This window comes from Pleurodeles waltl, chromosome 6, assembly GCF_031143425.1.
Source record: "Pleurodeles waltl isolate 20211129_DDA chromosome 6, aPleWal1.hap1.20221129, whole genome shotgun sequence".
Taxonomy (NCBI): Eukaryota; Metazoa; Chordata; class Amphibia; order Caudata; family Salamandridae; genus Pleurodeles; species Pleurodeles waltl.
In genome coordinates this window covers 41,095,575-41,119,145 of record NC_090445.1, presented here as the reverse complement: position 1 = coordinate 41,119,145, position 23,571 = coordinate 41,095,575, and the positions used below count along the sequence as shown (strand labels likewise).

The following is a 23,571-nucleotide window of genomic DNA, read 5'->3' as shown; positions in this document are numbered from 1 at the left end:
TGTGGGAACAGCCCTCTGATTTTGTAGATTATAATTATCGCTATATTACCACTTAGTTTTCGACACATCTGCCTAGCTAGATTATTCATATCCTTAAAGTCCTTTATTATTTTTTCGTGACAACTCTCCACCCCCTACGTTCTTGTTATTGCGATGCTTTTATTGTCTATACTTTAAAAAATATAGGCTGTTGTAAAGTCTCTGTGAGGGTCGTTTCAAAATTATTTGTTGCATATTTCTCAGCCAGTGGTGTGTTAAAAAATTGCAGGAGCAGCTTGCGACAAGTAGAAGGCGCGGGGCAGCGCGCGAGGGAGGGAGGGGGCGGGAGGGTTGGGAATTCAAATTAAATCAAAACAAAATTTAAAAAGAAACCACTTACCTCCTCTGCTGCGCGCCCCTCTGCGACTGCTTCTCCTAGCTGCAGCCACAGGCTCCCAGCCTGCCCTCCAGACAATCCTGGTGCCACTCATAGCAGCATCAGGATTGGATGGGAGCGTCCAGCTAGGGCGCTCCCAGGCAGACTGGGAGCCTGTGCAGGCTCTCTCTCCAGCCCAGCAATTGTGTTGCTGGGCTGGAGAGAGCTTACAGCGCATGTGTGTTTGGCCGGCCCAAGACAGCTGGTCAAATACACATGCGCTCTGAGGGGGAGCTCCTCAGTGCATGTCACCCCGTGGCCCTGCCCTTTTACCAAAGAATGATAATGAACACAGTTCATTATCTTTGTTTGATAAACGTTTTGCTACTGTCGTTGCTGGTGGTGTTTGGCGCTCCTCCGCCCTAATGGAGGAGCCACCCCTGCAAAAATGTATGGAAAGTCTCTTATTCCAGCATCACTTCATTGCTGACCAGAGATGCGTCATCTTAGCACAGAACATGTGGACTGTTGCCTTTTCTTTGTAATGAAGTGCACAGTTGCAAGTATATATCATATTCTGCCACTGCAACTAGGACTACTCACAAATTCATGTATAAACTGAACTGTTGGTTTACTTATAAGTCCATAGTGCTTCTGTAATCTAGAACCTTGTTTATCTCGGTTTCATACGTTGCTGTGATACATTAAATGTGGGGTTTAGTCACAGAATATCTAAAGTCATCTAAATTGAAAAGAAATGTTTAAGTTTACTTATACCTTTTTTAATTAATTTCATTTTTGATTCTAAATGGTGTGTGGATATGATACAAATGTCTATCCTGGAATAAAGTGAAACATTTCCAGTTTGAAACCATGTTCTGAATCATAGTACAAGCCTGGGTCCTCTCCCTCCTAGATAAAGGCAGAGACCTGCTCAACACCGTCCTAAAACCACACTGGAACCCCTGAATGTTCTCCTACATCTTACAGCTCATCTACCTAAGGGCTTGAAAATGATCGAGCCCATTACACCAACACTGAAAAAACTACATTGGCTTCCCCTCAAAGGCTGGTATCATTTCAAACCAGGTTCTATCATTTACAAAGTTATCGGAAACAACATCCTTACATACTAGCTGAAAAACTAACCATCCCAGGCAGATAGTGTTATATCAGGAGTCAGGACATCGGCAGGCATCAATATTAGAACTGTCCAACACTGCAAACTTCAAGCCACACCAGGACTGTGAAAAAGAGGTAGAGCCTTGCTCAGCACAGCCTTTTGCCTTGTCTTGCAGCTGATTTCCAACCTTCTGAATAGTCAATAGGTGAAACGTTTGACGAGGACGAACCACAAATGCTTCCCTCAACTCGTTCTATCGCTGCTCGGCCCACAGCATGTCTAAGGAATGGTCCTCCTTGAAAACTGACCATGGTCACCCAATTGTCTTTATCTAACCATACTTTACCTTTGTAGTTTTCAATGATGCTGTGGGATCTAAGGCATGGCTCAAGTGGAGACTCAGGACTCTCCCAAATGTTAACACTCTGTTTTCCTACAATGAATAACATCTGAATTTGTGGGTAAATTCCCATTTGGACAATTCAGATCCAGATGGGAATTTAGATCCTTGGGCTCGAATGGCAAATTTTAGAATTCCAAAAATCAAATGCTCCCTAATGCATTTGTCCCTCATACAACACGACTTACCTGTAGAGGTTAAGTAGGTTAGGCGTTATTTGACAGTTTGTTATCAGGTCAAAAGGGAATCTCTCTTCTACATAGCTATACAACACTGATCAGATTTTTGTAATCAAGCTATTGGCCTCTGTTGTGTCAAAGTGAGCGTCTTTGCTATCCAGCCTTACAATTTAGCCCATCTCATTGTCAGTGGGGGCTGTCTGGTGTTCGCTATCTCTGTTCTCTTTTAGTTTGCAAATGACATACCAGGATTCAGGTAGAAGATTCCTTATCTGTTCTGCTAAATATTAGGGCCTCTTTTGAAATACGCAGAGGTTGAAAGGGTTGGGAGCTGGAATTACCAGTTCTGGCCTGAATTTCTCCTTCAAACTTCTTGGATTATGCATTGAAATCCTCGGAATGGGGGATTACTTGAGGGAACTGGAATTACTGGTTTAGAAATTGCATACTGTGCCCAATTCTGGTGACTTTACTCATCAGATCTACCACTTGATCTGAACAGATGCTAATTTTGAGTGGGGGCTGGCTACTGCAGGTCATCGGTCAGGGTGGGGGAGGTTGTCCACATCAAAGCTGCAGGGCTGCTTGGGAGAGCCTTGCATGCTGTCTGCTGCTGGGATGGAGTCATGTTCTACACCTTGTAATCTCAGGAATACCCTCCTGAAGAACTCATGCTGAGCCCCTGTGAGGGTTTCAGATGTTTGCAGGGTCAAGAAGGTAATTTGCTGAATATTGCTTGTTATGCTGCCTTTCAAGCTGTAGTCAGTAAGTGGAAGTAAATGTGTCTTTTTAAAAAGTTCCTTATATCCTACATACTGCCGTCCTTCGGCTCTCGACCTATTGGTTATGAATCATTGTCACACCCCTAGCTCGATACTTGCATCGTCTGTGCTGGTTTACAGTTAGCAACATTAAGGCAGGGGAGATATTAGCAAGGCAGCGTTCTTTGGAGTCTACCCGTCTTCTTTGATAGATGTCTTAGCTTCCCACCCTTTGTCTCCCAGCAGAAATGCACAAGTTCTCTTTACTCGCCATTGCCACTTGTACGGTGCTTCTAAGAGCAGATATGGTACTCCACAGGGACCACTTTGTGTTTTGTAGAGTACAGTGTAGTCATCTTGCCAGCAATCAGAGTAGCACCTGACTACCAAATACCAGAGGCCCTCAGACTCCCCCTGCATAAGATGCATAAGAGAGGTAGCCTGCAGAGCCACTCTGGGACATTACCCTGAACCATACTCTGACCATTGGCCACTGGGTATTAGTGCAGCAGCAGTGCCTGATTTCTCCCTACCAAGGACAGCACAGTGCACTCTCAGCTGCGGTCACTTTACAGCAACCTACCTTTGTCTTTGTAGCTGATATAACTGAATTTCAACCATTAGAATTCTCAGGGTGGCCACTAGAAATCTGTTTTAAAGGATATGTCAAATATATCCACTCATTAAATCATGTGGCAGGGAAAGAGACCGCAGGACCAGTCCAGCAACTTATTGAGTAACTGATCACCAGATGACATTATATCAACTGCATCTGTCTGCCCAGTCCTCCTCTTCTTAAAGGCGATTAGGGCTGCCGTAGCTTGCAGTCCCAGTCCAAGCAGCGTCTCCTGCGTTAGGTTTCATTTCAGTCCTAGCTCCCATCGCCAACCCTTGTGTATATGTATTAACATCAAGCATATGAACAGGTCTGAAGATCATACTCCTGATCATTCCATTACATCAGTCAAATGCGAATTTTGTGATCCTTTCATCTGATCACAGAATGTTTTATTCTTAATGTGTAATTCTGTCTGTTTTTTAGGATTACCAGAAGGGGCACCTCACACATCTCCTCCTCCATATAATCCTGTCCAGCCAGAGGGGCCCTGCAATGGTGTAATTCCAGGCTACAACGACCCTCCACCACAGCCAAGCTCTGCTACCCTACCCCGGCCTGACAACCAGGGATACGTTCAAGAGACCCAGTTTAATGGCAATCCTCAAGGATATGTAGTCCAGACGCAAGGGGGAACACTACCCGGGGGCGGGTACATGCATCCCGGCTACCAAGTCCAGCTGCAGCCCTGCACCGCCTACGTGCCAGTGTATCCTGTTGGGACGGTGAGTGTGCTTTTGCCAGGCCAATTGGATAAGACAATGCGAGGGGCAGGGTCAACTATTTTTGAGGGCAGGTGAGAGGGCTCAAATGGACTGGAATAAGTATCCTCCTTTGTCTGAGTTAGTGGGGCTGAATGTGCTGACTTAACTCTGAAAGTACGCAGTTTGAGAAGCGACAAGGTGCCATTCTCATGGTGGTTGAATTAAGTAGCCGAGGAGGTGTTTAGCAGAAGCAGAGCATTTGTCAGAAAGCACTAATCTTTCACTTGAAATTTAGCTGAAGCGATGCACTCGTCTGTCTCTCACCTCCTCCACTAGTATTTACAAGTATATGAGGGCCAGTGGTCAAAGCGTAGAAAGGGATATGGTATCAGAGATAAAACAGACCACTGGACTTCACCACCCTTGCACATCACATATGCTAGTTGTAGAGGTTTGTCTAAAGGCAATAAGAGATATCCTTTCTAACTGAACTTAACTATTTTGTATTTAATTATTGCAATGAATAGATATACTTTAGTGACTTCTGTATAACCTGTGTACTCGGGTGAAGAACTTGTTGTTCCTGAAAACTAAACATACAAGAGTGACTATATTACATATACCTTCCTCTACACTTCTTTCTGTAAATTAGATAACTACCTCAAGCTTTGTCACTATTCACTTTGTATGGGAGATGAGTTAGAGTTTTTGGGTGCTGGGCAGGAGGACCCCTGCACTGTCTATGGCAAGTGCATAGGCAGTGCAGGGCCCCCCTGTGGCCCCCTGCACATGTTCTCCGTCAGCCTTCGCCATGAAAAGACTGGCAGAGAAGGAGGTCGTAATCCGCAGGGCACCCATCGCCTCGCCTTCATCCATGTTACCGCCTGTGAGACCGTCGACGTTGACTCTACCGTCGTCGCTTTCCTCGTCGATGAGAATTTCTCCATCGATGTCTCCGTCGGTGCTGCCGTCGGCGACGCTGATACCGTCGACGATGCCGCCAACTACGCTGGTACCATCCACGATGCCATCGGTGATGCCGACGAGTGTACCGTCTATATTCAAGTCGACGTTGTCATCCGTGTTGCCGTCAACGATGCCGTCGGCGATGCCTTCGACGAGGGTTAAAACACACAATAAGCCTTCTTTCTTTTCACCGTTGGTAACATCTCCAGGTAGAGTTTCAGCCTTGGTACCTACGCATCTGCTGGAGCAAGAGGACTCAGATGATGAGGGACCTTTTCGGGGTTGCTCATAGCCCATCAGAACTGCACGTCAAGTGCCAGGATCTAGAGGAGGACACCCAGCATGATCCGCAATCTTACTACCTGCAATCTCACCAGTATCCTTATCAGGAGCAGATGGTTTCCTTGCCAGGATCACTCATAGCTGATCTACAGCTTATGTTGGACGACTACAGAAAGCAGTTTCCACCAGCTGGCTTGGAAGTTCAGCAACCTGTTCCATCCTCTATACCTTCTACACCTGTCCATCCAGGAATCCAAACATCCCAGGGACCGCCACAAACACCGGTTTCCATTCCTGTGCAGGATTTGTCCTCCTCTGAAGATGATGATGATAGAGAGGAAGGAGAGTTGCCGGACGCAGTAACTGATTTGGATGACTTTCAAATTCCCACTCCGTCATCTCCCTCTCCGGTTCCTGTAGATTCCCCTGCGGGTGACATTGGCGGTTTCCACAACCTGCTGGAAAGAGCTGCTAAAAGATTTGAGTTGCCCATGCCCACAAAACAGATGGACTGTTTTTAGTACGATTTTAAGGAGCCTTTTCAAAAGAGCATTAAATCTATGCCGATTGTGACTATATCTGGAATGGGAATTAAAGTTATGAAGAACCCAGCCACGGTCACCCCAGTTCTACCTCGCCTTGATAAGAAATATAAGGCGCCTGAAGATTCTCCGGCCTGCCTCACGGGCCATCCTAGACCCGATTCAGTAATTGCTCAGGCGGCTCAGTGCAGATCAATGAACCCTTCAGCACCAATCTCTGCCCCACCAGACAAAGAGGGTAGGAGATTAGACAATATAGGAAAACGTTTTTTGTTAATGGCTTCGCTTATTATACGAGCTTCTAACTCTCAGACTATCTTAGGCAGATGCGATAGGCCGATATGGGCTGACATTGCGCCCTATTTGGATGAACTGCCTGAAGACTCTAAATCAGAAGCAAAGAAAGTCTTGCAGGAAGGGGAGAGATCTTCTGCAGAAATTATAGACTGCGCTATGGACACCGCTACTAGGGCTTTACGTCAGATGGCAGGTTCTGCTGTTCTCAGAAGGCAAGGTTGGCTCCGAGCGACTTCATTTAGGCCCGAGGTCCAAAATAAGATCCTTGACCTTCCCTTTGATGGTGAAGCCCTTTTTGAGAAGCACATTGATGATGCCCTTCAGTCAATCAAGACTGACACGGATACAGCCAGGTCTCTGGGTACCCTGCAGTTTAAAAGACAGCCTTTCCGAGGAACTCAAAGCCGTGGCTACTCATCGTACAGACCAGGGTTTCAGCAGTACAGATATCCTTCAGTCTGTGCGGCTTCCCATTCCTTTTGTCCTCAATTCCAATAGAGAATGCCTCAACAGGCGACTTATTCGAGAGTTTCCCAGAGAGGAAAAGCTGGAAGACAACCAAAAGACGCAGGCCGTAGACAATGACTTGCTATCGTCTCCGGCTACAAACCTTCACTTGCGTTCAAAACTAGGGGGAAGGATTTCCCTCTACTTCCACAATTGGCAGAAGATAACATCAGACCAATGGGTCCTAAATCTCATACAGTTTGGCCATACCCTGGAATTCTTGCACTACCCCCCTACGAAGCCTCCCCTTCCTCGGAAGGTGAGGCACTTGCATCTGCTCAGACAGGAGGTCGAGTCCATGCTTCTCAAGGGAGCTATAGAAAAGGTTCCACATCAGGAGAGAGGAAAGGGTTATTACTCCTGATTCTTCTTAGTCCAAAAGAAACAAAAAAGTTGGCGCCCAATTTTAGACCTCAGGGATCTCAACATTTATCTAAAAAAACAATAATTCTGTATGATCACCTTATCAGACATCCAGGGGATTTCATGGCCACCCTCGATTTACAGGACACATATTTTCATATCCCTATAAATCCCTCCCACAGAAGATATTTCAGATTTGCAGTAGCCGGAGACCATTACCAGTTCAAAGTCTTGCCCTTCGGCCTGAAGTCGGCCCCCAGGATCTTCACCAAGTGCTTGGCTCCAGTGGCAGCTTTTCTCAGGAGGCAAAACCATCAAGTCTTCCCGTATCTGGACGACTGGCTGGTCAAAGCCAGATCGCAGGCGCAGAAGTCCACAAGAGTTTGTATCGAGCTGTTCACGAGCCAGGGCCTAACGGTCAATCGCGAAAAATCAGCTTTCCAGCCCTTAAGGAGAAGAACTTTTCTAGGGGCTGTACTGGACACTTCCACCAACAAGGCAGCCCCTACAGAAGACAGATGGAGAAAGCTCATCTCCCTCGCGAAGCGTTTACAAAAAAGAAAGTACGTTTCAGTTCGCCTTTTCAAGTCCCTGTTAGGGATGATGTCCTCCTGCATTCTTCTGGTACCTTTCTGTCATCTAAGAATGAGACCCCTCCAGGAGCAGTTAGATCTTCAATGGGCACAGGCCATGGGGTCTTTCGACGATATCATCAGGATGACGAGGCCCATGATGCTCTCTCTAGCTTGGTGGACTAAGGAGTCTCACTTAACGAAGGGACTGTCTTTTCTCCCACAAAAATCACCTTGGGTGATAACTACAGACGCTTCCCTCAAAGGATGGGGTGCTTTCCTCCAACACCTGCGAGTAAGAGGCAAATGGAAGCCGCATCAGAAAGTCTTTCACATCAATTACCTCGAATTGAAGGCTGTTCGACTAGCGCTGTGCGCTTTTCTCCTGAAAATAAAAGGTTCTCATCCAGACGGACAACACAACGACAATGCATTACATAAACACGCAGGTAGGAACTAGGTTTCTACTCTTAACGAGAGAATCTCAGCACATTTGGGAATGGTCTATCAGCCACAAAATAAACCTTCGAGCGGAACATGTCCCAAGTATACAGAACGTCATTGCGGATTCCCTGAGCAGATCTCGGTCGTCCAACCACGAGTGGGAATTGGACCAGGAAGTTCTGAATCAGATTTTCGCCCGATGGGGGAAACCGAACTTAGATCTCTTCGCCACCCCGCAGAATGCAAAATGCCATTTCTTCGCAAGTCGGGATCCACATCAGGGCTCTTGGGGGAATCCGTTTTCCATGGCATGGTCAGGAATTTATGCCTAAGCTTTTCCTCCCATTCCCCTGATTCCAAGGGTTCTGGCGAAGATCAAGATTAAACGCTGCAAGCTCCTTCTGATTGCTCCAGCATGGCCTCATCAGTTTTGGTATACAGAACTCCTTCATCTCTCGCAGAGCCGCAGCATCCCTCTACCAGCTATACCCTCCCTACTTACGATGAACGAGGGCCAAGTTCTCCACCCGGATCCAGCTTCATTTCACTTGACAGCCTGGCTCCTGAACACCATGAGTTTGCGCATTTAGATTTGCCATCGGATTGCAGGGCCATTCTTGCCAGAGCTGTAGCTGAGAGTACCAACAAATGTTATCGTCTGAAGTGGAAGAGATTCTGCTCTTGGTGTGCTCGGGTCCAGGTGCACCCCTTTTCGTCATCTCCGCAGCAGATTTTACTTTATCTTCTACTCCTAGCCAAATCGGGTTTGGCAATTTCTTCGATTAAAGTTCACCTGGCAGCAATTTCCCGTTATAGGCGTACGGAGAACGAGCCTCCCCTATGATCGGTGAGAGTCATAAAACTGTTTCTGAAGGGTCTGTTCAGGTCCTTCCCTCCGGAACGGCCTCCACCTCCTTCATGGCACCTTAATTTGGTCTTGTCTCAATTAATGAAACCACAGTTTGTGCCAATCCACAAGGCAGATATAAAGTTCCTATCCTGGAAAGTCTCTCTTCTGCTTGCTCTCACCTCAGCTAGAAGAGTAAGTGAAATACAGGCATTCACGATCCAGGATCCTTTCTTACAATTCAAAAAGGATAGAGTAATTTTGCGAACAAACCCAAAATTCATACCTAAGGTGCTGTCCGATTTTCATATAAATCAACCAGTGATACTGAAAACATACGTTCCTAATCCATCGACGCCAGCAGAACAGGATCTACACTCTTTGGATGTTCAGAGGTGCCTGAAATTTTACCTGGACAGAACTAACACAGTTTAGACAATCTAACCAGCTTTTTGTGGCTTCCAGTGCTCCCCGCTAAGGGGCGAGCTTTATCTAAACAAGGAATTGCGAGGTGGATAGCCTCTGCCATAAACTATTGTCATACATCGGCAGGAAAACCTTTGCAGAATCCACCGCGGGCACATTCTACAAGGAAAATGTCTGCATCCATGGCACTTTTTGCTGGAGTGCCCATTCAAGACATCTGCAGAGCAGCCACATGGAAGTCTGTGCATACTTTCGCAAGACATTACTGTTTGTAGGAAACTCAGCAAGGAGATATGGTGGTAGGACAAGCAGTGTTGCGACACCTTTTCCAGTAGCAGTGAGCTATTGTAAGTTCTTTATTCCTTTTCCCGCCAGCCCAGTCTAATTTGTGCACATTGCATAAGTTTGTTTTTCTTCCTTTACGGCTTTCATATTCATAGTTTTGCCTGTTTTAAAGTACCGTAAGATTTTGCTGATATATGGATGTTACGAGGTATATATATATACATATATATATATATATATATATATATATATATATATATATATATATATATATATATATATATATGTGTATGGGTTTGTATATAGATGCATTCGTGTGTGCATGTATCAATAACTATACGTATGCTTTAATGTTTACAATGTGCTTCATTACTGCTTGCTATTCTGATTCAAGCATGTGAATCTATGAAAGTTCCAATACTGGAGAAAGAAAATAAGTTACTTACCTGTAACTGTAGTTCTCCAGTATTGGAATCTTTCATAGATTCACATGCGACCCTCCCTCCTCCCCTGGGAAGCTCACCTTCTCCTGTCTTCTTCAGATACTCTTATACCCGTGCTTGAGAAAATCTGAGGGAAGGGAGCTCCTCTCAGGAGGGTTCTAGAGGGAGGGGAAGCCTGATTGGCTGGGCCTTGTTTTGGTCCTTTTGCTCATAATGATGAGGATAGGCTACTAAAGTGAAGGCTTGGGCCTTTTTTCTTTGCAGTAGCCTGTATGTATAGCTGTTTTGATGTACCGGGGGCTCCCATCTCGACGACGGGGAAGGATTCAAGCATGTGAATCTATGAAAGATTCCAATACTAGAGAACTACAGTTACAGGTAAGTAACTTATTTTCTTATCTCAACTGCAGGCAGTTCCCTTCTCTGTAAACTGGCAGCCAAAGGGTTTGTGCTGCAGGGGGTTGGGCCTTCTTGTCCCAAGGACAAAATAAACAAGAAAACCTGTTGCCTTTGACTCCAAACAATATGTCCTAGGCGTTGGGCTATAGGAATTCCACATCCCTGGTATTATTCTATGGGAGCACAGCAATATAGTGATAGACCGAGTCAACATATGGGCAGTTAGAAATTAGATTACTGCTTGACTGGGGTGTTAGCCCTAGTCAAGAATCAATCAATACTAGTCTGGGTAAGACACAAACAAACCCCAAATTAACCTGTGCTCAGCCCCCTGTTAGTGTGGCACAGAGCAGTCAGGCTTACCTGAGAGGCAATGTGTAAAGTATTTGTGCAACACTTCAAACAGAAAAACTGTGAAAACACTACACATAAAGTATCCTGCACTAGGTTAAAAAAATAATACATAAAACATGACCAAAATGACAAAAATCCAAGCAGTAGAACTGGAGTTATGAATTTTTAAAAGTGCCCAAAAGCATAAAGTGCCAACTGCGGCTGTCTGGTCACTCTGAACCGGGTCAAAGTCAATTGTTCAGACTGACTGCGATGGAGCATGGGTCGCATACAGTCCTGGCTTAAACCACTAAAGATTTACCTTATCAAGTTTTGTGCCAAGAGTCCTGTTTGCATTTGAGAGGGTCGCGAGGAGCCAGCAGGGCATAGTGAGAGGCTGATGGCGTGGGGCAAAGAGCAGGCCAGGTGCGGCTGACAGATGTGCTGGTGCTTCGCTTTTGTAGGGCCCTGCATGCGGTCGATGCTACTGTGTGAAGAGATGGGCTGACAGTGGCTTGTGTTGATTTTTGGTGAAAGCAGTGCGGTTCTGGTATGAACTGACCCGATCGCGGTCGTGAGGATCCTAAAAGATTGATTTTAACATCTCCGAAGCCACACCCAGGGTCCAGGATCAGAGCCACCACTTGGGGGTCAGGAACTCACTGAAGCCAGGCACAGGAGCTGCTGGGAAGCCTTTTATGTCCCTGAGGCTCAGATCAGGATTATAGCAGACTATCCTATCGAGTCACTCTGGGGTCCTGGGTTCAAGATGAAGTTGTGGGTCCAGTTCTTACTTCCCAGGCAAGAGAGCAGCAGGTCAGCACAGCAGGGCAGAAGTTGCTTTAGAACAGTAGTCCAGCAGAGTGGCAGTCCTTGTAGCAACACTGCAGTCCTTCTTCTTGGCAGAGTATCCACAGGTCCTGAATTGTACTGAAGAATTGGTGTCTACAGTCCTACATTTACACCATGGTGCCTTGGTTCTGGAAGGTGGGTGAAGCTTCTTGACAGTGACTTTGAAGTGCCTGGCATTCACTGCCTCCCGTGCCCTGGCTTCAGATTGGCTGAAATGACAATACAGGGTCCTTAGGTCCTTTGTGCGAAGGCATAGCACAGGCTATTCAGTTGTTTGTGGAGTTACAAGTGGGGTTGTGCACAGCTTTGCCCCTCCATCCTGCCAACAGATGTCCCATCCAGGCACACCTAATCCCCCTATTGTGTGAATGTCTGGGAGGAATTCGCAAAGGCCGTCAGTTGCACCCAGTCATGTGACCCAGACCAGGTTTCAGGCACCAAATGGCTAAGGCGGGAAAATGCCAACTTTTTAAAATTGGCATTTTCAAAATTGTAATTTAAAATCCGACTTCACCATAAGTGAGTATTTTAATTTGTCATTCCAGGGACCTCAAATATGAACTAATTATCTCTTCCCATTTGAAAATTTCACTTATCAAATGTACTAAGGTAACTCCAATGTTATCCTATGCGGGAGATAGGCTTTCAAGTAGTGAAAAACAAATTTAAGAATGTTTCACTCCACGGACCTGTAAAACATAAAAGTACATGTCTTGCACCCTGCCGTATGGGCTGTTCAGGGCCTATCTAAGGGGTGACTTATATGTACAAAAGGGAAGGTTTGGGCTTGGCAAAAGGGTTATTTTGCCAGGTCAACATGGTAGTTTAAAACTGCACACACAGGCTTTGCAATGGCAGGCCTGAGAGATGTTTAAAATGCTACTGAAGTGGGTGGCACAATCAATGCTGCAGGCCCGCTAGTAGCATTTAATTTATATGCCCTGGGCACCTGTAGTGCACTCTATGTTATGTTATGTTATGTTAGTTGACTTATAACGTGCATGGCTACCCGAAGGCCTCCCAGCACTGAAGGACCATCCCCTGACTAGGAAGGAAAACGTCTAGGTTTAAAACAGCCAAGTTTTGAGTGCCTTTTGAAAGTTAAACTCGTGACTAGTTAGTCGGAGCCTCAAGGGAAGGGAGTTCCACAGTTTGGCTCCCAGATATGCCATTGTGGCACCACCCCATCTGGCTTTTTTTAATCTGGGTAACGTAGCCAATGCTGCCAATGCCGACCTAAGATCTGTGGTAGGCTTATAGAAATAAGCTAAGGTCTTTAGCAGAGGAGGGCCTCTGTTGTACAATCACCTGTGAATACAGCATAAAGTTTTGAATTTTGTGCGCTGTTCCACTGGGAGCCAGTGAAGAGAAGCAAGAGCCGGTTTCACAGAAATGTGTCTAGGAATATCTAGTAGGAGGCGACCCGCAGCATTTTGCACCACCTGTAGTTTCCTTTTCACATATTTGGGGGAGCCGAGAAACAATCCATTATCATAATCAAGTCGAGACAAAATAATCGCCTGGATAATAAGCGCTTTCGCAAGTGCTGGAGGTATTGCAAGGACCTTCCTTAAGAGTCTCATTAATCCAAAGCAAGTGGCAGAGATTTTCTTAACATGCTGTTCCAGCGTAAGTTGGGGTTCCAACCAGATTCCTAAGCTTTTGATGTGCTTCTTAAGAGGAGGCAATTCCCCCAAGGAGCTTGGCAGCAAAAGATTCTCGCCCAGGCCAGGATGATGCCGTGAAATCATTATCTCTTTTTTATCGCCATTTAGCTGGAGCATACCATCCGTCATCCATCCTAATACTGCCTGTAGGCAGGAGGATAGTGAGGGTCCCTCCGAGGCTGAATTCATGGAAAATGAGACCACCAATTGGGTGTCATCTGCATAGGAAACAAGAGATAATCCAAATGATTCCACCAGCTCAGCCAGGGGGGCATATATATATATAATAATAATAGTGTGGGGCTGAGCGAGGAGCCCTGTGGCACACCGCAACTACAATTAAATCTGTCAGAGAAATAAGATCGATCGAGGACCTGGAATGATCTATCCTCTAAAAACGAGGTAAGCCAACTAAGTGCTAGACCCTCAATTCCAATCTCTGTCCTTTGCCCAAGCACAAGGTGATCTACTGTGTCAAAAGCAGCGCTTAAATCGAGAAGAATGACCGCCGTCATGTGACCCTGATCCATGCGCTTTCTAGCCTCTTCCGTGACGGCAATCAAGGCCGATTCAGTGCTGTGACAGGGTCTAAAACCCATCTGAGTAGGGTAAAGGATATTGTTATTCTCCAAAAACGTAGACAATTGAATATTAATATGTTTATCTAGTATTTTGGAAGGGATGGGTAATAGCGATATGGGTCTATAGTTCTTAAGCACCGTGGCATCCAGGTTAGGTTTCTTCAACAGCGGCTTGACTATTGCATGTTTCCACTGACCGGGGACTGTGCCCGTAGCTAATGAAGAGTTCAATAATTCAGTCAGAACTGGGACTATCACCGAGGCCCCCCGAGCTAATATATAGGAAGGAGCCGGATCCAAAGGTGATACAGATTTAAAAGAGGTAAGGAGCGAGGCAACCTGATCCTGTGAGAGAGGGGTAAATTGAGAGATAGTGGGTACAGGACTGACGGAACGGGTGGCTGGACCCTCCGACATAGCCCTACTCTTGGAAAAGTTTGCATAAATGTTGGTGATCTTTTGTTGAAAGAACTTGGCCAAGTTGTTACAATGCTCTTCCGAAGCTTCAGGAGTGTCCCCATCTAGGAGTGACTGAAGGATTTCTTTGAGCACCTGAAAAACTTCTTTAGGAGAACCAAAAGCTTGTTCTATTCTACAGGGAGTGCAGAATTATTAGGCAAGTTGTATTTTTGAGGATTAATTTTATTATTGAACAACAACCATGTTCTCAATGAACCCAAAAAACTCATTAATATCAAAGCTGAATATTTTTGGAAGTAGTTTTTAGTTTGTTTTTAGTTTTAGCTATGTTAGGGGGATATCTGTGTGTGCAGGTGACTATTACTGTGCATAATTATTAGGCAACTTAACAAAAAACAAATATATACCCATTTCAATTATTTATTATTACCAGTGAAACCAATATAACATCTCAACATTCACAAATATACATGTCTGACATTCAAAAACAAAACAAAAACAAATCAGTGACCAATATAGCCACCTTTCTTTGCAAGGACACTCAAAAGCCTGCCATCCATGGATTCTGTCAGTGTTTTGATCTGTTCACCATCAACATTGCGTGCAGCAGCAACCACAGCCTCCCAGACACTGTTCAGAGAGGTGTACTGTTTTCCCTCCTTGTAAATCTCACATTTGATGATGGACCACAGGTTCTCAATGGGGTTCAGATCAGGTGAACAAGGAGGCCATGTCATTAGATTTCCTTCTTTTATACCCTTTCTTGCCAGCCACGCTGTGGAGTACTTGGACGCGTGTGATGGAGCATTGTCCTGCATGAAAATCATGTTTTTCTTGAAGGATGCAGACTTCTTCCCGTACCACTGCTTGAAGAAGGTGTCTACCAGGAACTGGCAGTAGGACTGGGAGTTGAGCTTGACTCCATCCTCAACCTGAAAAGGCCCCACAAGCTCATCTTTGATGATACCAGCCCAAACCAGTACTCCACCTCCACCTTGCTGGCGTCTGAGTCGGACTGGAGCTCTCTGCCCTTTACCAATCCAGCCACAGGCCCATCCATCTGGCCCATCAAGACTCACTCTCATTTCATCAGTCCATAAAACCTTAGAAAATCAGTCTTGAGATATTTCTTAGCCCAGTCTTGACGTTTCAGCTTGTGTGTCTTGTTCAGTGGTGGTCGTCTTTCAGCCTTTCTTACCTTGGCCATGTCTCTGAGTATTGCACACCTTGTGCTTTTGGGCACTCCAGTGATGTTGCAGCTCTGAAATATGGCCAAACTGGTGGCAAGTGGCATCGTGGCAGCTGCACGCTTGACTTTTCTCAGTTCATGGGCAGTTATTTTGCGCCTTGGTTTTTCCACACGCTTCTTGCGACCCTGTTGACTATTTTGAATGAAACGCTTGATTGTTCGATGATCACGCTTCAGAAGCTTTGCAATTTTAAGAGTGCTGCATCCCTCTGCAAGATATCTCACTATTTTTGACTTTTCTGAGCCTGTCAAGTCCTTCTTTTGACCCATTTTGCCAAAGGAAAGGAAGTTGCCTAATAATTATGCACACCTGATATAGGGTGTTGATGTCATTAGACCACACCCCTTCTCATTACAGAGATGCACATCACCTAATATGCTTAATTGGTAGTAGGCTTTCGAGCCTATACAGCTTGGAGTAAGACAACATGCATAAAGAGGATGATGTGGTCAAAATACTCATTTGCCTAATAATTCTGCACCCCCTGTATTGGCATAAAAGAAGCTTTATGCTGATTTGACCTCTGCTTGGTAAAGTCTTTTCTATCAGGGACTTATAAATAAATGTAATATGCCAATAGGGTATAAGCCAATTTTACCATGTTTTAAGGAGAGAGCTCAAGCACTTTAGCCCTGGTTAGCAGTGGAAAAGTGCACAGAGTCCTAAGGCTAACAAAAACGTATTCAGCAAAATTTGGGAAGAGAATGGCAAAATGTTTGGGAATGACCCTGCAGAAAAGGCCAGGCCAAACATAGGCCAATACCAGCCCTATAGTCAACATTAGCTTCAAGAAGATTTGATATAGGTACCAAGGACTTTGGTTATGACTTAAAGTCTTCTCCTCCTGAGGACAATGGAGAATTCATAATCTGATGGAAAAAACGCTGAAAAGATTTAAATTGCCAATGTCTATAAAACAGATTGTTTTTTGTATGAATTTTAGGGGAAGACTAAATATCAATTAGAACAATCCTTTGTGTGTATTTCAATTCGTCGCAAGTTGGTAAAATCATGAAATATTCTCAAACGGTCTATGCTGTCTTGCCCAGATCAGATAAGCAATATAAGTGACCATAAAAGCCCTCAGCTTGTTTGATTGGAAAAACCAGACCAGACCCAATCAGCTCAATGTCTCTCCAAGAATCCTTCTACACCTCTCTGTGCACCACCAAAGAGGGTACCCATCCAGACAATACACAAAAGCATTTTTCCGCCATGTTAATGAGTGCAGTTAGGGTGGTCAATTTCTTGGCAATCCTTGGTCGCCATGACAGATAGATGTGGTCAGATATCGCTCCATACCTAGATTGTCTACTAGAGGATGTAAGGACGGAAGCAAAAAAAGATCCTACAAAAGAGTGAAAAAACTTGATCAGAGATGGTGGACTGTTCAATGGATATCGCTTCTACAGGTTTCTGTCAGCTGGTGGGAGTGACTGTTCTTCGTAAACAGGGATGATTAAAAGCCACTTCTTTCAGACTGAAGGCCAAAGTAAAATCCTGGACATGCCGTATAACAGAGAGACATTATTTGTGAAACATTTTTAATGACACCCTACAGATGATCAAAAGAGGCACAGACTCACCAAAATCACTAAGGTGCTATACAAATAAGGCGAATGCCCTCTCGAGGAGCAAGAGGGAGAGGGCTCCTCTCTTACAGAGGATGATAGTAACCATATTGATAACAAAAATATCAGCCCCTTCAACAGCAATACCGACTACAATATCCTACAATAAAGACAGCGGCCACCAGCAGCATATACCAAGCAAACACCAAGAAGGAAGCAAACTTCCCAAGGAAGAGACACTGTTTTAAAACAGTAATGATATGAAGGTGTCTGTTACCCTTGCACAAATCCCAACAGCCAATAAGGGGTCGAATTATAAATTATTTAAAACAGCTGAAATCAGTAACAGACCGGTAGGTTCTCGATTTAATTACCTACAGTCATAGTTTGGAATTCGACCAAAGACCACCTCATACGCCTCTGTGAGGAAACCTCATCTCTGCCTACGTCAATTGGAAATGCTAACCAAAGCAGCCATAGAAAAAGTACCCCACAATGGAAGGGAATAGGTTTCTATTCCTGATTCTTTTTAATCAAGAAAGAAACAGGAGAAGGGAGACCATTTTGGAACTGTGGAACAAATACCTAAGAAAACAATCATTTTGCATGGGTACATTTCAAGACATATATACAACAACAAATGCAACATTTAAAAAATGAGCCTCTGCCAAACAATAAAAGGTCAAGGTTAGGATATGTCAAGTGGTTACTATCTCAGAGTCCACCTAGGGCATCCAAAATAAGGATACTTGAAAACCTACCCACTTGCCCGTTGTGCTTCATCATTGGTTCTAGCTCCTACACTAGGCGGGCGCTGCAATGCCTAGCAAGCTCTATAACCTCCAAAGGAGGAGAGAGGGCACTTTTTATAGGAGATCTTAACACGGCCCAATGTCTTGCTCAGTTCAAAAGTGATGTGACAGGTGAATGTGAACATTTGACATTCATGCAGCGTAATATTGGCTTGCGAAACTCTAGTGTATATGCTTTATTGACTGGGATCCCAGCCGAGGTTAAAAGTAATTAAGGGAGCCAATAAAACATAATTTATTTGGTGGTCTCTCTGTATCAATCTACACATTTCACATCTATATCTTCCCGGTCAGGTCACTTGATGTTTTGTCAGGACTGTGGCCCTCATTATGACCCTGGCAGTCTCACCGCCGCGGGACCAGCGGTGCAGAGTGCCATATTACGACCACAGCAGTTTGGCCACAGCCAAACTGCTGTGTCTCCGCCTGTCCTGCCTCTTTACCGCAGCCTGCTTGTTTCCACCTCCTGGCCGGCGGGAGTCAGATGACACCGCCAGCATTTCCTTAGCGGTCTGACGGCCACAAAAAGGCTGGTGAAAGGTTCCTGTGGGTGTTCCTTTCGCCCCAATACCCCCAAACGCTTCTGCAAACACTCACACATGCACCCACACACACACAATCACACACAGACACCCCCCCACTCACTCACAACATTCACCCCCATAGACACGCATACATACCCATACACATTACATATGCACGCATAAACTCACCATCCACCACCCCCTCCCTTCAACTACATACATACATACACAGACAACCCCCACTCATCTTCACAAAAACACCCCCCCACCCCCAATCGTACCTCACTGCACACACACACACCATATACACTTCTATACATACACACACCTGCGTGCACTCACTTACACCGCCCATACCCCTTACACATCCACCCATGCACACCCCCACCCCCTGCCCACATGCTTACCCACACGCATCACTATCTACACATTTACACACAGGCACACACGCATGCATGCACAGACAGTCCCTTTCCCCCATTCATGACACGCATACACACACTCACACACACCCATACACACCCCTCTCCCCTTGCGGACTGCACTTACCTCGTCCAACAAGGTGCTGCTCTGTTAGGGGACGGGAGCCGGCGCCCCCACCGCTGGCACCGCCACACCACCAGAAGACCGCCACACAGAATTACTGGTTGTAATTCTGTGGGCGGTGTTTTTCTGGTGTGGCGGTGCCGGCAGTGGAACCTGCTAAGCGCCGCTGACAGCCGTGATGAATGCTGCTGGATATCCGACCGCCGGCGGTGTGGATATCCGGTGGCAGTCATTATACGTCAGTCAGAAGGCCGCCAGCACTGACAGTTTTGCGGCAGATGCAGCTGCAGTGGTCTTGGCAAAAGACTACCACAGTCATAATGAGGGCCTAAATCTTTTCACCCTATCCTTAGGGAGTACCAACCATGTCAGTAACCTTCACAAATGTAGCCAGTGAGTAGTTCACCAGTGCCTAGCCCTCCACCATACAAATAATGTGAAAAAGGCTGATCCACGTAAGAAAGTAACAAGGACATGAGAAAACCAGTTACACTGTTTTTTTTATATGTGCTGCCTATGAAAGGTATATACATTCTAAAAGGGCAAACTCTCCCCTACAGATTTATCCACAATGCATGTGTGTGGGTCTCGGAGCCAATTAGTAATCCAATGTCACCAATCCTTCTGTATTACCTACATGGTACGTCATTAATATGTCAATACTCCCAATTACTTTCTTGTCATATGTATGTACTCATCTGATCAAGAGTGCATTAATATATGGATGACATGACCTTCTGTGTCAAATCTGGCCCACTTACACATGCTGGAGTGGATCCAGGGCCTCTTGGTAACCGGGTGCAAAGGCATATACTCAGGAATCTAAGAAGACAAAAATAAATAGAGAGGCAGCCCTTCAGAGTTGAAATTGGGAAACCCAAGAGCGGCTGCATTGGTGTGGTGGTCTATATTGTTCAAAATTCCCTAGGAAACGATAGATGAAGCACCTACGTTAGCTCCCCGAACCTGGCGTGTGATTGTAAAAAAGGGGCTGGGGAGTAAATAATGAGTCTTGACAGCTTCATGCCGTGGCGTAGTCCCGTCACTACATGTCTTGTAGACGTGTTTCTTAGTGTTTAACATGGCGGCTGTCCCGAGATTAGGTAGAGGTGAAACCTGCGAAGTCATGTATTTCAGGGGCATGTCCCTTGGTGTTGATGATGGCGGCCATCTTGAAACTTGGTTAGGCTCTCCTGCCCTTAATATGAACGGTGGGGGATATATTTACAACTCAGGGTCATTGAGTCCTTAGGAAACAGTATCTTGGAACAAATGTATCATATGCAACAAATAATAAAAATGCCAATAGGCTTCATAGAAGTATTCCCAGTATCCGGCAACCATATGTAAAGCACAAAAAAGGCCCATGTCGATGACAATAAAGGGAAAAAAGGACAAACATAATAGGATAAACATTTATGTGGTGCATAAAAGGGCAGCCCTGCAAAAATCAAACAATAGAGCAATCAAGAGGGAATTAGAATCATAAGGTATGATCTCATGAGGAGATGTATCTCAGGATTATACATGATTGCTGCCATTCCAGATGTCATAACGGAGAATGTCTATCTTTTTAACAGATGCCACAGGATCTCATTTGTTTTTAACTTGAAAACCCATCATTGTTCTTTCTCCAAGAATAGGTTTTGGATGCTAAAGCAGGGCTGGATCACTTCGAATATGGTCTGTTCCAGAAAGGAGAATGCTTAGTCTTAAAGAAGTGTGCCAGCTCACCCAAAGTACCAAAAATATTTGAGGTTCATGGTAGCCGACCACAAGTTCTCCATTTTGGACTGAAATCAGCCTCCCACATTTTTATTTTTTACAAAATGCCTAGCTCAGGTATTCCCACACCTCGACAACTGGTTGATAAAAGTGCCTTCTTATTATGTTATCTAGATGGAGGAGCAGGGTATTGTGCTGCTAAGAATGTGTGAGTTTGGGTGCACCTAGGACCTTGTGGGACTACTCAAAAAGCCAAGTTTTCTGCTTTTTGCGGAATTCAAGAAGTGAGGAGGAAGATGTTATGTGTAGCGGCAAGTCCTTCCATGCTTTAAGAGCGATGTAGGAGAAGGCTCGACTTTGTATGGGATTTGTGCAAGTAGGGTTCTGGGTGAGCAGAGATACCTGGAAGGTATGTGAAAGCAGATGCGATTGTTGATATATGTGTCAGTGTCATATAGTGCCTTGAAAGTGTTGGTGAGGAGTTTAAATTGTGCTAGTTTGTGAATGGGGAGCCAGTGGAGATCCTTCAGGTGTGTTCAGATGCAAGTTCGGCGTGGGAGGTAGAGAGTGATATTGGCTCCCGAGTTCTGAATGGTCTGCAGCCTTCTAGTGAGTTTTTCTGTTGATCCCAGCAATCTGGTAGTCCAGCTTGCTTGTGGCCAGGGCATGGCTGATGGTTTTCCAGGGGCTTATTGGGTGCCATTAGAAAACCTTCCACAGCATCTTAAGGGTATGGAAGCATTAAGCTGTAACAGCATTGTCTTGGGTGGTCATGTCGAGTTTGCTGTCGATGATGATCCAAGGGGTTTGTGGCGTGAGTGGTGGTGAGGGTGGGTGTGAGTCCTATCTCTGTATGCCACCAGGTGGAGTCCCATAGTGATGTGCTCTTCCCTAAGATCAGAATTTTGGTCTTTCTGCCATTCAGCTTTAGAAAATTTGTCTTCACCCAGTGGGTGATTTCAGTCATGCAAGCATTGACAGTGATCCAGGTCAGAGCACCTTGTGTGTGAGGAAGAGAATGAGTAGCATTGCATCAGCATAGGAGAGATTGGATGATGCTGACTAGAGGAATCACGCATGCTTTGAAGAGGGTTGGGCTCAGGGAAGATCCTTGCAGAACTCTGCAGATTAGGTCGTGGGCATCCGAGGTGTATGGTCAGGAAGTAGAATTTTGATTCTGATGTCATGTAGACACTGGATGAGGATGGGTGGGAGACTGTGTCACATACAGTAGAAAAGTCCAAAAAGGTGAGGGCTGATTTCTTTACTCTATCTAAAGGCATGGGGATGTCATTCGTGACAGCAGTGAGTGCAGTTTCATTGCTCTGATTGGTTCTGAAACCAGACTGAGTGGTGTCAAGGAGTTGGTGGTCATTGAGGTATTCAGTGAGTTGTCTGTTGATGATTTTCTCTAAGACTTTGGCTGGGAATGGTAGGAGGGAGATCGATCCGTAGTTGGTGAACCTTTAAGGGTCCACACAAGGTTTCTTCAACAATGGGAGGACAGCTGCATGTTTCCAAGCATCTGGGAAGATTATGGAAGAGGTGGAGGCATTCAGAATGGGTATGAGCATGGTGCTGATGGGTTGCAGTCCTCTGGTGTAGGCGTGGTGGGGGCCCCAGTTTGATGGGGCCCCTAAGTGGATAGATGTGCTGGTGGCGGTTTCTTCTTGGGTGATGACAGGCCATGTGGTTAGCATTGGTTCTTTGGATCAGATCAGGCGGTGTTTACCAAGGTCTGTCGGGTTCAGTTGAGGGCTGAAGTTGCTGTAAATGGTGGTGATTTTGTTGCTATCACGGAGCAGTAAAAGAAACAAGGGGTCTGTTTGACCCTATTCAGCAAACTGGGTCTTACTATTAATCCACACAAGTCTGCACTTCATCCATTGAGAAGTACAACATTCTTGGAGGCCATTTTAGAAACCATACAGGACAAGGCAGATTTTTCAAAAAACAGGAGAGCCAGACTCAAGCTTTTAACTCAAAAATGACTAAAAAGAAAGTTAATTTCAATTTGCCTGTTCAAGTCCCTTCTATCCTTGAATGCAGCCTGTACAGGAAGAGCTGTACAAACAATGGCTGCAAACTCTCAAAGCTTTTTCGAGAATTTAATTAAGATCACTCAGAGCATCAAAAAATCTCTTCCCTGGTGGACTTGAGACAAATCTTTCAACAGGATTAAGCTTCCTACCTCAAATCGGCTATTTTGTTGTCACAACAGATGCCTTCCTGGAATGGTGGGGAGCTTACTTACAGGACTTGAATATCAGTAGAAAGTGGGCGCCTTGACAATCATCGGTACTAATCCGCATGGACAATACTACCACGGTGCACTACACCAACAATCAGGGTGGTACAAGGTCTCAATCATTGTCTCAAAGAGTCCAAGGGATTTTCAGAAGGGGCCTACAACACCAAGTAAAGCTCAAAGCAGAACATGTTTGAGGAATACACACTGTTATAGCAGAACGAAAAACAGCTGCCCACAAATGGAAGTTCAGCCAAGAATCTGTAGACAGTATCTTTGATCAGTGGGGCAAACCAAATCTAGACCTGTTTGTGACTCGGCAGAATCCAAAATGCTGGTTCGACACAAGTTGGCATCCACAACTGGGATCAGGAAAGAATGCATTTTTGATAGGATTTTGAGGGATTTTCACTTACGCTTCCACCCCCAATTCCGCTACTCCTGAAATAGCTCAACAAAATGAGGAGAGAACTTTGCAGCGTAATCCTGATCACCCCTAAATGGTCCAGACAGCATTGGTTCACCAAACTG

The 23,571-nt window shown here is 45.3% G+C and overlaps 1 protein-coding gene across 2 annotated transcripts in view; it reads left to right on the top strand.

Moving 5' to 3' along the window:
• PRRT1 (proline rich transmembrane protein 1) overlaps positions 1-23,571 on the top strand; it is a 168,450-nt gene that overhangs the window by 74,299 nt on the left and 70,580 nt on the right. For both annotated transcript variants that reach the window (XM_069237184.1, XM_069237182.1), the window contains exon 2: positions 3,861-4,159. In XM_069237184.1, the coding sequence (XP_069093285.1) occupies positions 3,861-4,159 (299 nt within the window). The remainder of the gene's footprint in view (positions 1-3,860; positions 4,160-23,571) is intronic.